The sequence below is a fragment of the Rhizopus delemar genome, genomic scaffold, assembly GCF_000149305.1.
Source record: "Rhizopus delemar RA 99-880 supercont3.2 genomic scaffold, whole genome shotgun sequence".
Classification (NCBI taxonomy): domain Eukaryota; kingdom Fungi; phylum Mucoromycota; class Mucoromycetes; order Mucorales; family Rhizopodaceae; genus Rhizopus; species Rhizopus delemar.
The window spans coordinates 549,433-564,412 of NW_027137828.1; the positions used below are offsets into that span (position 1 = coordinate 549,433).

The 14,980-nt window shown below is 36.8% G+C and overlaps 2 protein-coding genes across 2 annotated transcripts; one reads left to right on the top strand and one right to left on the bottom strand.

The window, feature by feature from the left end:
• Nucleotides 1-227: 227 nt before the first annotated feature.
• RO3G_02426 (uncharacterized protein) lies at nt 228-10,892 on the bottom strand (the record flags this gene model as incomplete). Its single annotated transcript, XM_067657017.1, has 13 exons — nt 228-4,139; nt 4,224-6,797; nt 6,855-7,042; nt 7,114-7,452; nt 7,508-7,588; nt 7,646-8,248; nt 8,313-8,586; nt 8,651-9,096; nt 9,145-9,652; nt 9,708-9,994; nt 10,048-10,142; nt 10,318-10,720; nt 10,841-10,892. 13 exons carry the CDS (start codon nt 10,890-10,892, stop codon nt 228-230), a joined length of 9,762 nt encoding a protein of 3,253 aa, XP_067513118.1.
• A 694-nt stretch (nt 10,893-11,586) lies between these two features.
• RO3G_02427 (uncharacterized protein) lies at nt 11,587-13,721 on the top strand (the record flags this gene model as incomplete). Its single annotated transcript, XM_067657018.1, has 8 exons — nt 11,587-11,746; nt 11,798-11,989; nt 12,057-12,221; nt 12,325-12,621; nt 12,678-12,992; nt 13,055-13,374; nt 13,428-13,596; nt 13,714-13,721. The coding sequence occupies 8 exons, from the start codon at nt 11,587-11,589 to the stop codon at nt 13,719-13,721; spliced, it is 1,626 nt and encodes a 541-aa protein (XP_067513119.1).
• Nucleotides 13,722-14,980: the final 1,259 nt, after the last annotated feature.

The window sequence follows — 14,980 nt, forward strand, 5'->3', positions numbered from 1 at the left end:
ATACACAAAACATACCATTAATTGGACATGAATATACATTAATATCTTTTTTTTTTTCATCTAAAAGCGTATATTATACATAGGGAAAAAGCACACTATACATTTCCCATACAACTAGAGCAGTCTGTTGTTCACTTTGTTGCTTTAACAAGAAAATCTAAATAGATTTGAATTTATTCAAAATATGTACAATAAGACTTTAGAATAAATTTATTTTTATAATATCATCATTGTGTTTGTGATTCTAATAACCCCCATAATGCTTGAACTAATCGATTCAAGTGTAAGGTTATGTTTTCGTGAACTAACCCAGGAATCCTTTCTCTTTTTAAGCCTAACCATTCAACTGGCGGTGTCGCATCGCCCATGACCTGCAATTGTGGCTGAAAGTTAACAGAGTTGAGTGACTTGTATTGGTATTTTTCTGCTTTGCTAATCTCAATATTAGGAGTTTCTTCCTTTTCGGGAGCACCAATCTTTGTAAACATATGAGGCTCTTCTTCTACTGCAATCTCTTGGTAATCAGAAGTGTCAGATATCAACTCGTTTCTCTGTGAATGAGGAGTGCCTATAACTAATGATGGCTTTCTGCTATTTGTTATGCTATTGTTATCTTCTGACTCTTCCAAGACGCTTGATGTACTGAGAGGTGTACTGGGGTCGCCAAAAATTTGCATTTTTTCAGATTGTTTATCAAGTACACGGGAAATTTGTATATTGAACATGTTTATCATTTCTTGGAGCTGCTTGATTAATCCAATATTCAGAGAGACACTTACTCTTCCTGCAAAAACAGCATCAAATTCATGTGTAATACTAGATTCTAGTTGAGTGGATTCCATATTGATTTCTGTTCCTGGTATACCAAATATTTTGGTTCCACCTAGATTCTTTGGTGTTGATGCTCCCATGGACGCAGAATCTTTGTAACGAGGTACGAGTTCCAGACCGGGGACGTTCTTTGCTAGTGCTGCACCATTCAATGTAATGATCAGCTTCCGATGAACACCTTCTTCGGTTGGAGGCTGTTCTTCCAAATTGATTACGAATTGCTTGGCTCGTATATCCACGTTGTCAGAATCTTGGAACTGACTAGGATATATCACTACTTCAAGGGCATGAATATGCAAATCTACTCGGCTGTGAACAAGAGATGATCCATAATGATTCTTCTTTTTGCTTTTCAAAACTTGTTCTGTGTACACAGCATCACTGTCCGAAACCTGCAGCATATTGCTTTTACTAGAAGGAATTCCAGCTTCCAACTTTTTCTTTTCTAATAATTCATTGAATTTTTGTATCATTGTAAGGATTACAGGTACAGTTTTGATGGATAATCTAGCGAGAAGGGCCTCCAGGATGATTGATACTTGCAAGTTGTACTTATCGTCTACACGTTCAAGCTCTGCTGTGAACTCAATTGATCTTTGTACACAGTCTAATATGTTTTGGTATTCATATTCAAGCGTTGCTTCAAATCCTTCAGATCGAACGTAAGCTACAGATTTTGCATTTAAACCATTAGTTACGTTGGATTGATCAATTCTAGCCTTGATTATAATGGGCTTAATAAGACCTGAACCGGTTAACCTTCCTTCTGCTTCAATATGAATATTGTCTAGTGAAAAGCTTAATCCCTTGGACTCGAATGGCACATGATGTGCTTGAAGCAGCAAGTTTTCAGGAATAAGTGTGATTTTTCCGATCGCTTGACCAAGATCAACGCCAAGTTCAAGCTTCTTGAAGCGTACGGCAATATGTTTTGAAAAAGGAACAGGTGTTTGTTCTGCGAACGTACTTTGAACAAGTAAGCTTTCTATCTTCTCATTTGTCTTTATATGATCTAAAGTTTGATCATTTGGTTTAAAGACATGTAATGGGGCATGGAGCTGGGATGCTTCCTTTTTGTGTTCTTGCATGAGCGGCTGAACTAACCAACAATTATACAGTACTAGTAAATCTTGCAAATGCCTCATATTGAGATACCCTAATATTTCAGGAAGATCTATAGAAATAGAAATATCATCACTTGTATCCCCATCCTTGCGTTGCGAAGTCAAGACGGCGTTAAAGATGGTACGGTCAATTTTTGCATGAAAGCAGGCTTCGGGAGAAAAATGGTGTTTTACCATAGTAGTGATCGTCTTGAGGGAACCAATACAACTAATGGTTCGAGAAGTAGTATCCTTTGAAAATGTGTTTATCAAAAATTCGCTTTCTTCCCATCCTAAAGAGCAAACCACTTTTGAATTTGGTTGACAGCTCAAATCTAAGTGAGTCTTGGAAAGACGCAGTAAAAGAGATGCATTCAGATTCGCATCAATTTCAGCTTGTGTGCCCTTGTCTGCTTTTCTTTCGCTTGATTGCTGAATGCCAAATTTCAAACCAGCAGATACTTCGTGCAAGAATAAAACAAGAGCTGGATGAAGGGTGTTTGTACTTTCACAAATCAAAACATCAGCATGGAGACGCTTTGAGAGGTCAGTCACAGGAGCATGAGCGCCTAAGGGGATCTGGCAAGTAATTCGTGCAAGAAGACCTGGAAGATGAATGGTAGCCATATTTCCTTCTCCAACTTTTGGATCAAATCCAGTTCGTATACGAAGACCTTGGCTTCTGTTGCTATTTTTGTAAGTATGCTGTGAATGCCTCTTTGGATACATGCGGACCGTTCCTGTTTGACATTCAAGTTTGCATTCAACATTGAGATGGACCACTTCTGTTTGCGCAGAAGTATCCACATATTCAGGTGTTGATGATAACTGAGATGGTTTTGTTTTAAATTTCGCTTCTGCAGTAAACGCATCCACACGATCCATACTCTTCATATAAATAACACTCAAGGTGTTGATGTAATCTACTATCGTACCATCAACATCTACCTCAAATCCGCCTACTTGTGCGTTTACTGTAATAGCTTGTATATGTTTGACGTTGGAAGCAGATACATGGCAGTAAATCAAGGGCAAACTGATTTGATTCATGCGAGAGTGATTGTCTGCAAGAAAGTGTTCAGACTTGCTTTGATCAAAGTGTTTTACAAACTGTAAAGCCATGTTTTCTAACCGCAGCGTGCTATTTTCAATATTCTTTGTGAAAAAGTCGATACAACCCACAGAGAAGAGCAATGCGCTCACGTTCTTGCATATACTAGGTAGAGGGATGTCTGATTGCTCATCCAGTGGAATAGCAACTCCCAAACAACGAACCCGAAGACTGATAATCTTGCCTTCAAGTATTGAGTGTGGCTCCTCTTGGAAGGCATTTGGCCATTCATTCTTGGTAGAGATGGTTTGAACAAGGCGTTTTGTGTTTGTAGAAAGTCGATCAAGCTCATCCTTTTTCATCATCTTTTTCTTGGTAAGCTCCTGTTCATAATGTATATACATGTCTGCTAGCTTTCCAAGAGCAATGGGTTGCATTACAGTCTGTATTTTGATAAATTCGATAAATAGAGACTCAAGCTCTCTGTCTCTTCCATGGCAATGGCTAATTATATCACAATTCTCATTAGAACACTGAGGTGGATAGTTTTGGATACTAAAGTCAACTAGAATATATGCCAAGCAATTGCGGCGGTAAACAATGCATTCTTCATGTTGATTAACAGTGTCGGCCATGTTATGATCTAAAGAGAGAGAGAAATTGCCGGCTTGAATTTTCCATGCCAATTGATCACTGTTTTCAATGCGATCATTGGATACGGATGCTTCCAATAGGTTTGAGTGAAATATACCAATGGCAGAAGGGCTTGTAGCTGATATACGTAATCCATCAAGAGATATATCCACAGTGTACTTGAATTTGCGGTTTGTGATAGCAGTTGATAATGATGCATCTGTATCAGTAGTAACTGATGTCGCTTCAGCAGCGTTCTGTTTGTTCTTGGAGTAGGACAAGACTTCTAAAAGTTCGCTTACTTCGCTTCCTACCAAGGATTGAGCAGTCAGTAAAGAATCAATAAGACTTGCATCAAGAGACATGGAGACCAAATCAACAGATATCATCGATCGAAGTCTAAGTTGATTGACATCATCAATCATCTCACTACGAAGAGATCCCGTGCTGCGAATTCCAGGAATACTAAAGGTACTTGTGTTGGTGGATTCCAGGTGTTTTGAGCTGCCTTGCTTTGCATGCTTTGTAATTAAATGTATTGCTTGCTCCGATAGCTGAAATGCGTACATATGTACGGGCACTGCCTTTTGTTGTGTTTCATTTACCATCACAAAAAAGTCTAAAACACTGTATTCGACGCTCAAGGAAGGTAACAAGTCAGCTTGAACCATGAATTCGTTTAGCAAAAATTGCAATTTGATATCTGGTTTTTTCAAAATGGTGGTAGTCGCTGAGGATTCTTCATGAATTGTATGGGAGTGAGCAAACACATTTCTTCTTTTCTCTTCCCATTCTTTCAATAGATTTTGCAGCATAAAGTGGTACCGTCTTCCTTGCTCGGTTTGCCATGACTCAACAAAGCCATACAGACGTAACAAGCTTTGAGGAACATGTATATCAAATTTATGAATATTTGAGAAAATGTTGAGGATATGCTTAGGATTATCAGACTTTCCTTGCTTCCTGGATGATTTGGTAATTTGGGAAACATTAGCATTGAGATTAGCTTTAGACAGGGAAACGGCAAGTAGCGTATTATAACATGGCTCGAGATTGTTGCGCTTTTGCTCTTCCTTAAATTTAATATCTATACAATCGATACCACCAGCAGTCTCAAGGACCAGACGTGGACCTGAGTTTGCTGTTCTGCGAGAGGCGCGATTTGAACTACGTCTGCCAGAACCAGCGTCTGAGTCCTTGTCTAAGTGAGATACCAGTTGTAAAGGTGACAATTTTGGATTAGAGAACAATATGGAGCCTTGAACACCTGATATAATTGTATCCATCTTCAATTCTTGGGCATGGGCTGTCAATTTGATCTTCTCTAGATTACACAGCGCTTGAGCAACTATGTCTACTTTGCTCAAAAGAGCATCGAAATCAAATTCTTCGCTAGGCTCATCAAACATGATCTGGCTTGACTTTATGGATGAAGAAGTCTCAGCAGGATGATTATGAATGGCTTTTTGAGTATTATTAGATGATAGGTGACGTAGTTTCGCGGTGAAAACGCGTTGAACCATGAGCATATGACGGGCAAAAGCTAAAATAATAGGGTTTGTAGATATCTGAACCTCCCCAATATCGAGTTTGGCGACGATATCCAAGTACCCATCTAAAGCTGCAGATAATTTACTAGGTTCGTCCTGTGCATGGTGTCCCTCTGGAACGAGAGATATAGGCGAAGATTTATACAAACATTCTAAAGAGAACTCAACAGGCTGTATACTGATCTTGTTTTCATCCTTTCCTTTTTCTTCTAGCTCTTCTTCATAGATAACAAAATTGAATTGTCCAAGTCGAAACTTTGCAAAATTAGAAGAGGAAATCAAGAATTTAACGGTTTCATTTGTCATATTTGATTTTGTTTCATCGTCCTCAGAAAATGTTTTTTGCTTGAAGGGTTGAGTAAACAGTCGACAATGCTTGATGTCTTCTGTGCCGATTTCCCATCCCCGCCAAATTGAAAGAGAACGAACAACGTTATTGAACATGGCATTTGAATCAATGTTTTTCAAGGTATTGCCGGATGTGAGTCTGTGTTGAAGTTTATCACGAATAGATCCTGGCATAGACCGAAGACAGTGGCGCATACGTGCAAGTAGTTTCCAGCCTACGTCAGTTCTGAAATTTCGAGAGCCTAACCTCAACATGGTTGTAGGTGTCGTCAAAAAGAGTGGATCACCAGTCACACAAGGACTGATGGAAAAATCAGCGAGTTCATTAATAAAAACCTGTACTTGTCTGGAACGTTGGTCCTGAAACATTTGAAGGATACCTTTAAAGTCGTCAACAAATACGAGCCATGAATAAACTGCACCAACTAGTACTTCAACAGATTCTGTAATAATGATTGTATCAAGACTAGTTACAAGTAATTCAGCGTAATTAGGTGTTCTTGCACCTAGCCATTTAAAATCAAAGCCTTTTAAAGCGAGATCCAACATCACCAATTCGTTGACAAGCGTGCTTTGATCTTGCCCTTCATACAGTTTCTTGTTATGTAAATGCTGATATGGTATGCCAAAAACAATAGTCTGACGCTCATATTTTTTGGAAACATATTGAACCGTAGCACCAATTTCATCTGTATGTATATGAACTCTAGACTCTTGCAGTACAATTTTAGATTCTGCCACCTTTTTCTTTCTTTCATCAAATGCATAATCTTCAACCTTAATGCTGCCTATCATTTGGAAATTGTTCATAAAAATATCTGCTGAGCAAAGCACTGTATCTTCTGTGTTGTACCGCGTCTTTACAATAGAGCTTCCATGCTTATAAGAGGGCAAATCGTCTGGTACAGTAACATTTTGAATAAAGTGTAAATATGTTTCTGGAAGGACAACAGCAAATCTTGTGCAAATATATTGATCTGTTAGATATCGTGTTAACTGTTCAACATACTCCATCTGAAGAGCATCGAGCATGGTTTCCAAATCCCAATCATCCTTTATGATTTCTTCAGCTAGCTCTTGTACAATTTTTACAAGAATGGGAGTTACCAAGACTGTAACTGGTCGAGTGGCCTCGATCACTGTGGTCGCTACAACCTCTTTTTCATTAACAGATGCGTTTGTTCTTTCTTTTTCGCGATTATTATCAAATTCTTGTGAGAAATAATCTTTCATAGTGCTGCTTGTGTCTCTATAACGAAAGTACCTTCTTTCTTCTTGATCCTATATACAATAAATTTAATGCTTTACGAGCTTTAACGAATGCACTTTTTGTTATACCTTTTCAGGCACAATCTGTGGTCTGGAAGGAGGAATAAATGGATGGGAGAGGCGACAATTGGAGCGATCAATCTTGTACCGTCTAAGGTAATCACTATACGGAATAGAAGGAGGGATGACTGAAGGCAAGTTCTTCTCAGATGCTTGAGGAAGAGTATGTGTGCCATTGATATGAGCAGATTGCTCATCTTTTTGTAATTATAATAAAAAGAAAGGTTAGAAAAATCGTATAAACAGGAAAAAAGTGGATTTAGTAAACCTTCACTCGACAATAAGTCAGTAATTTCAGACTGCACAGAATATTCATCTTCTGTTATTTCAGATTGGTCAAAATCATATTCATCATCAGAGTCCTTTGCTGTATGAAATGAATCATTGTCTCTGGATATAGCACTTTTAATTGATAGAATGTCATTGTCATCGTCAGAATTTGACAATATGCTATCTGAATCTGATTCCACAAGTACAACAGATCTCCGAGACATGCTACTTGAATTGCTGTATCCTCTAAATCTTCCCATATTCTTTACAGTATCGGTGGAAAAGTTAGTATCTGCCGTATTTCCATCTAGATGAATCGATTTGTCATCAACTCGGCCTAAAGATAAAATTAAAACAGGTTTCAATTTCATTAATCATAGAGCAATTCTTACCAGATATAAATGCTCTGAAAGGAGGTGCGTACAAAATACCAACATGATGATCGTTTGCAGAGGGTGCAGAAGATTTTGAATCTATTTAAAAAAAAAGTAAGCAGAAGAAAGTTTTGTTATTATCAAAAGAAATCTTACGTTGAGAAATGTAATCATCTTCTTCTTCGTAAAGCCGAACACAGCGTTGTGTCAAATAGTCTTGAGACCGAATGTAGTTTTGCTGCTCGGTCCGTCTCTTTTTCCACTCTGCTGTATGTCTCAATAATGTAATGTTGAGACTCAAATCGGCTTTAGCCACTTCTGCCCATGGATAATCATTCTCAGCGCCATCGCTGCGGGTATACTCTGCATTAGCCAAACATCGAGTCAGAATGGAAGGAATTTTTAGAGTAATCCTTTCCGTATATTTTTGATTGATCAAGTTGTCAAATTCCAATAAAATGCCATCACTCAGTTGAATATTGGTAGCACTATTTAAGCTCACTAAGCAAATATCTATCTCTTGAACGCTCACTTTTGCAAAGGTGACATCTGGAAGACTAGCTGATCGTAACTCGGGAGGAACAGCGTTATCTTCATCGATAAGATTGTACGCAAATGATTGTCCAAAGCATGCAAGGCCCAGCAAGAAGGATGGTTTCACTTCGCCTGTGATCCGTCCAATATCAAGTTCATAATGGCACAGATAAGTGGATGACAAAGGCAACGGGCCAAATAAACGATGGGAGTAAATATTGAGACCTAATAAAAGAAAAGCGAGCATGATTCAATTTGACGTACTATGTAGACAAAGCATCTAACTTACCATCTATAAAGACAGAGTTTTTTGTATCGCGAATACGCTTTGCTCTAAAGTATTCTTCATTGGGTTGATTGTTGGTATTTATATTGCGACTAAGCGTGATTGGGCTGATATTTACATAAAAGTCCATATAAACATCCAAGTTTCTCAATTCAACCTGAAGTTCTTGAAATTCCACTTGTGAATAACGAGAACACTCATACAAGTTTTCAGGAAGTAGCATCACACCATCTTCTAATTCTACAAGTACATAAACTTCAAATGGATCCACAGTAGGCTACATTTAGTATTATAAATATACACATCTCTACATGTTGTACGAATACATATATATTTCATACCTTAGAATCTGCCTGTCTCTTTTTTTGTGCCAACCATTCACGATGATTTTCTCTTTGATCTCTATATTCATCAATAGTGGAGAAGTTATCCCAGTCTCCAAAATAATTATCTTTGAGCAAAAGAATGTATCTAATTAAGGTGCCAAACAGTTTAACTTTAGCTCCATTTAATTTTATATGCAAATTGCAAGACTCAATGTGGCGCGCAATATCCACTTCGTTGTATGCTTCATACGAACCATCAATACTCATTTGGACAACAGAAGCTGTACGAGCATCATCTTCATTCATGAAGGCACTAAGAGTATGTGACGTTTGAAGAGATAGACCAGCACTGCCCTGATCAATCTTCACATTAAATTTAATGGCAGTAGTTTCTGGTTGAAATTCTACAAATGGCATGAAGGTATCCACCTTAATCTTTTGAGCTTGAAGTTTTAAAAACGCTAATTGGATTGATTAATACAAATAAAATCCTTGAATCTCTTTCTTACCATTATCTTCTATTGAATTAGGGTTATTAATCACATTATGTTCATTGACACATAAATACACAATCGGATGCTCCAACAAAAACTGCAATTGATAAGTTGTTGGTGTAAAATGTAATAAATCAGGCTGAGGTGTAGATCCCCAGTCTTTCATGGTATCTTGTAATAGGTAGATATGGTCTCTTAGTAAAAAAACAGTAGCGCGCTTTGGTGTAATTTTGAAATCCCACTGCCTAAAGCCATTCCATTGTAAAGGTGCTGGCATTCTACATTGAATCTCAATTCTATGTGACAAGACAAAAGAAGCATAATTGACACTAGTTGTAATATCAGTTTCCTTCAAGACGACATCTATTGTGCTTATAGAGCCTTCTGGTCCATAGATCATTGGAGTAATAATCTTAACAAAAGAACCTTCTCCTGCTTTGATATTGAACCATCCATAAGGTCTAGTATAATATCCATCTGGGCTAATATCAAGGTCAGGTGTTCCCAAAGTATATTTCCAATCCTGTATTTGGCAAGATATTATTGTTTATACTAGCACAGACCATTTACTGTATTACCTTTGATTTTTCACGTGTCGGCACTCGTAATTTCCCATCATTCATGAATTCAATATATGTCTCAAATTGAGTGGCAAGTCTTGATTGACCAGGCATCAATTTCGGTGTTGGGACATTATTTCGGTGAGAAGGAGGAAAGAAGTAGTCTTGCATTTCAGCTCTTTGTCTATCTGCCCAAGGTCCATAATGAATCGTAGCGTCCCACAATGAAATCCGGATACCCCATTCTGGTGGTATTCCTCCATTACCAATTATGTCACTGTCAGATGGTGCATTCGGTACAGGACCTGTGTTTTGGATAAGTCATCAGATAGAAAGGGGAAATATAACATATGCTTACCTGCATAATCCATATAATAAGTCAATATTGCTTCATTACATTCAAATATATTACTGACTCTAGCATATTCATCATGAAAAGTGGTATTTTCAGTGCTATTCTGAGTTGCATTATGTATTGTATTTTTCATTTGTTGTATCTCTTTATATCGCTTTCTATGATGAAAAGGATATAGTCGTCGTATTGATCTCAAAGCTTTGTATAGAAAACTATATGGAAGCATCATCATTTAGACTTTTACCCTATTCAAACCACACACACACATTATACCTAGATCTACCACTCTCCTTTTTCTCATTATCTGTACTTTGCCCCTGATTGAAGTCTATATTATCTTTTAAGCTAATTTGGGGTTTTCTTAACGCAAAATCCACTGTAGCCTTATAATAATCCATAGGTGATCGAGACTTTGTGATGCTGTAGATACCATTGGCTTCAACTATTTGAACTACAAGTGCTGTCTTTAAATCCATGTTCCCAATAAGTATTGCACTCTTTGTACATTCGAATTGTATAGGTAATAGTCTTTCAAATAAGGAAGTACTCGGACTTTTGTGTTCGGGATCAATTATTCCATGCATATCATGATTGAGCTGTTCAACACTTGTTCCAGAGCCAGTTGCAAAGGTTGTTGTGGGTGAAAGGCCAAGAATATCTTTTAATTTGTTATAAGCTGGTATATTATTATAAATAAAGCATTCTAATCCTTCAAAATTGCAAACAATTCTACACGGCAGATCTTTATCTTTTATGATGGTTAAAAGAAAGACTATGTTATTTATTTACTATTTACCCGGCTGCACATCATCATTTGTCTTTCTAACATTGAATAACCAGTATTTCATAGCTATGTGTCCTTTCACAATCGAGATGGATGCATTGGTTGATGTATATTTCAGATTTCTGAATAAAACTCGACCTCCCAACAATGTAACACGTATGGACTCTAAAAAATATAATTCACTTAATAAATTTTGCTTTCTTTCTCTTTTTGTTTAGCTTAAATTTTTAAAAGTATAACCCTCTTGCTTACCAATTTGAATAAAAGCGTTGTATCGTCTCCAAGTGTACTGGTTGATTAGGAATGACAATACTTTTGCAAGAACTCGATTAGAATAAAATATAAAGAAAAGTGCGACGATTATGACAGCTAAACAATAAGCAACAAATAACCAGAAATCACGCCAAATCTGAACATTATAAGTTGCTTCATTAAAAAATGACATTTGTTGTGCAATGAAGGAAATAAAAAAAAATAAAAAATAAAGAAAAACACAAAAATAGTAAAATGAAAAGCAGGTACAAATTTATATTTAAATCGAGTGCCCTTTCTTGTTTCCCAATTTTATATACAATGTAAACTTTATATCACATGGCATCATTATCATTTTTTGTTTGTGTAAGCCCTTACATTGAGGAAAAAGATGTGTTTGGTGTCACTTACAATGCCTAATGCACGGAGTATGAAATAAATAATTATAACGTTAGAAAGCAGAGCCTTTTTTTTTTTTTTTTTTTTTTTTGACACCAAAAAAAACAATGATATCGCGTGAAGTCTTATTGTTTGTTGGTGTGATATTTCACGTTGTGTACTTGTTTAGTATATTTGATATATACTTTACTTCACCTATTGTTCATGGAATGACACCACATAAGAGTCCCATTGATCCTCCAGCTGATCGACTTGTGCTTGTCGTTGGTAAATTTGATTGACAATAAAACATGGCAAAAAGTTAATATTACACATTAGGTGATGGATTGCGTGCAGACAAGTTATTTGAATTAGACGAACAAGGAAAAACTAGAGCTCCTTTTTTAAGAAACATTATGCAAAATAATGGTACTTGGGGTGTGTCTCATACCCGTGTTCCTACAGAATCAAGACCTGGACATGTTGCTATCATTGCAGGCTTCTATGAAGATGTAAGTGCAGTAACCACAGGTAAAAGAGAGAAGACTAGAATTGAAAAAAGAAGAAGGAAAAGGATTCTGATATACAAAGCTATTAGGTTGGACTATGAATCCTGTCAACTTTGATTCTGTTTTCAATCAGTCTCAACATACTTGGTCTTTTGGTTCACCCGATATTTTACCAATGTTTCAGCATGGAGCAAGTGATCCGAGTAGAGTAGAGACATTCATGTACCCACCCGAATATGAAGATTTCTCTGGAGGTAAACAAAAAAAAAAAAAAAAAAAAAAAAAAAAAAAAAAAAAAAAAAAACCCGAAGTTTATTTCATCATGTAAACTCATTATTAACGTGTGCAATCTGATAGAGGCTTCTCATTTGGACACTTGGGTGTTTGATCATGTAAAGGAATTATTCAAAAACGCTTCGACAAACCCTGAATTGGACAATATGCTTAGACAAAAAAAGATTGTATTCTTTTTACATTTACTTGGTTTGGATACGAATGGACACGGATTTAGACCTTCATCAAAGGAATATTTGGAGAATATACGATTAGTAGATAATGGAGTCAAGGAGATTGTGGATTTAATTGAAGACTTTTACCAGCATGATGGACGTACTAGTTTTATATTTACAGCTGATCACGGCATGAACAATAGAGGTAAATATATACAGTGTAGATCATCATTCATCGTAACCTCTTCTTTGTGCACACAGGTGGTCATGGTGATGGTCATCCTGACAACACACGTACTCCTATTGTAGCTTGGGGCGCAGGTATTCGTGAGGCTATTCGTTCAGGTTTAGGCCATGATACGTTTTCAGCTAACTGGGGATTATCATCAATTCAACGAAATGACATACTTCAAGCTGATATCGCACCTTTGATGTCTCATTTGATCGGCATCAACTTTCCAGTCAATTCTGTGGGAGGGTTACCCTTAAGCTACTTGAAGGCAGATGGTTTAACAAAAGCAGAGGCTGCATTCACAAATGCACGCCAGATTCTAGAACAACTTCAAGTCAAACATAGTAGGACAATGCAATAACATCGTTTTTTCCCTTGTGTTGCTCATTGTAAAATATGAATTTAGATGAAAAGGCAAAGAGCGAGTTGTTCTTTAGGCCTTATCCTGGCTTAACCGGTCTGCGTGATCCCACTTTGCTTGTTTCAGAAATTAAATTTTTGATTGCAGATAAAGATTATGAACTTGCTGAAGAAAAATCAAAGGAGTTGATAAACCTTTGTCTTCAAGGCCTTCGTTACTTTCAAACGTATGACTGGTTCTTTCTTAGAACCATCATCACGGTTGGCTATGTTGGATGGTGTGTCTTCTGTCTTGAATTTGTCATTCGTCACTTCGTGCTCTTTTCACATGAAGGTGCTTCAAGCTCTATCAGATATCGCATTATTGTAAACAATGTTTTCTTTTAAAAATACAACAAATACTAACAGTAAACTTGTAGATTGATTTCATTGCTGCTTTGACTATGATCGCTATTTCTTGTATGATTTATGTTCAAAAGATGCCTGCAATGTACTATGCTTATATCTTCTTCCCTATATTCTTTTGGAACCAAATATTGCGCAATTATCGAACGTTAATTGATGCTTTGCGTCTGTATATGCTTAATGGTATTATTAAATCTTCAATAACCACCGTTGCATTTTTATTGTTCTTGGAAGCACTTGTAAGCCATATAGATTGTCATAGTGCATATAAAATACCGTATTTATCATATTTGTTTATAGGTTTTTAGTTTCTTTCACCGAGAAGTGCTCACAGGTTTATTTTTCTTGCTTGCTTATTGGCCTTGGATAATGCCAAAGCATGCTTTGAAAGAGAATAGTGCGTTGCTCAAATCATGGTCTGTAGCGTGTATCTTTACAAGTATATTTACTTTATTGCCTGTCGAAAAGGGAGAAAACATTAATGAAGTGTAAATATTGATCATTTGACTTGCTTGTCAAACATCCACTCACATTTGCCAACATAGGATTGCTGGCGGCATGTTGTGTATTATTCTAGCTAACTGGGTGCGTCAAAAGCTTCGCAATTTAAAGAGAACAAGCAAGATACAAAATACCATTATTTATGCCCAATTGCTTCTCATTATTGTTAGCTGTGTTTTGGTGTACTATACTTCTGTCAGTCTTCAGAAGAGAGAAGGACTTCCAAAACTCAATCAGGCTGCTAGTTGGACAATCATAGGTATATCCAAAAAGCATAACGATAGCATATACTAACTAAATTATGATAGCTTTTTCAAGTATCTTACCATTTGTATATAGAGGGGAAACCAGCGATGATTACCTCGGTCGTTTATTAATCATTTGCCTTGCATTCGCACCTCTTATGACCTTGCTTAGTATTTCATACGAGCTCTTGTTTTATGTAAGCTTTTGCACGACTGTCTTATTATGGTTGGAAGTCGAACGAAGCTTGTACAAGAATAAGAGAAATTCCATTGTTCGTGCACTCAACGCGAGCGATGGACGATGTGCGATTATGTTTTTATTCTTTGTAAATGTTGCTTTCTTTGGGACAGGAAATGTTGCATCGTTGAGTAGCTTTTCCTTGGAAAGTGTCTATAGATTTACAACCGTGTTTAATCCATTTCTGATGGGAGCTTTATTGATCGCCAAAGTGCTCATCCCTTTCTTTGTGATCTCTTCTGCTCTTGGCATCGTCACCACAAGCCTCGACCTTCAGCCCTTCACTTTGTTTTTGGTCGTCATGAGTCTTACAGATGTTCAGACTATCAACTTTTTTTTCCTGGTCACTGATGTTGGAAGTTGGTTGGAGATCGGTGTTTCTATCAGTCACTTTTGTATCACGGAGTTATTGATTATCTTTACCATTCTTTTATTTATAGTATCAAGAATCTTAGTAGGCCATCTTTCTTTACCAAAGATTAATAGAATTGTTGACAGAATGAAGCCAAAAGAACATTAAATGATATACATATATAAAAATAAAAGCTAAAAGAATAAATGTTATTAAATTACTATAAACAAA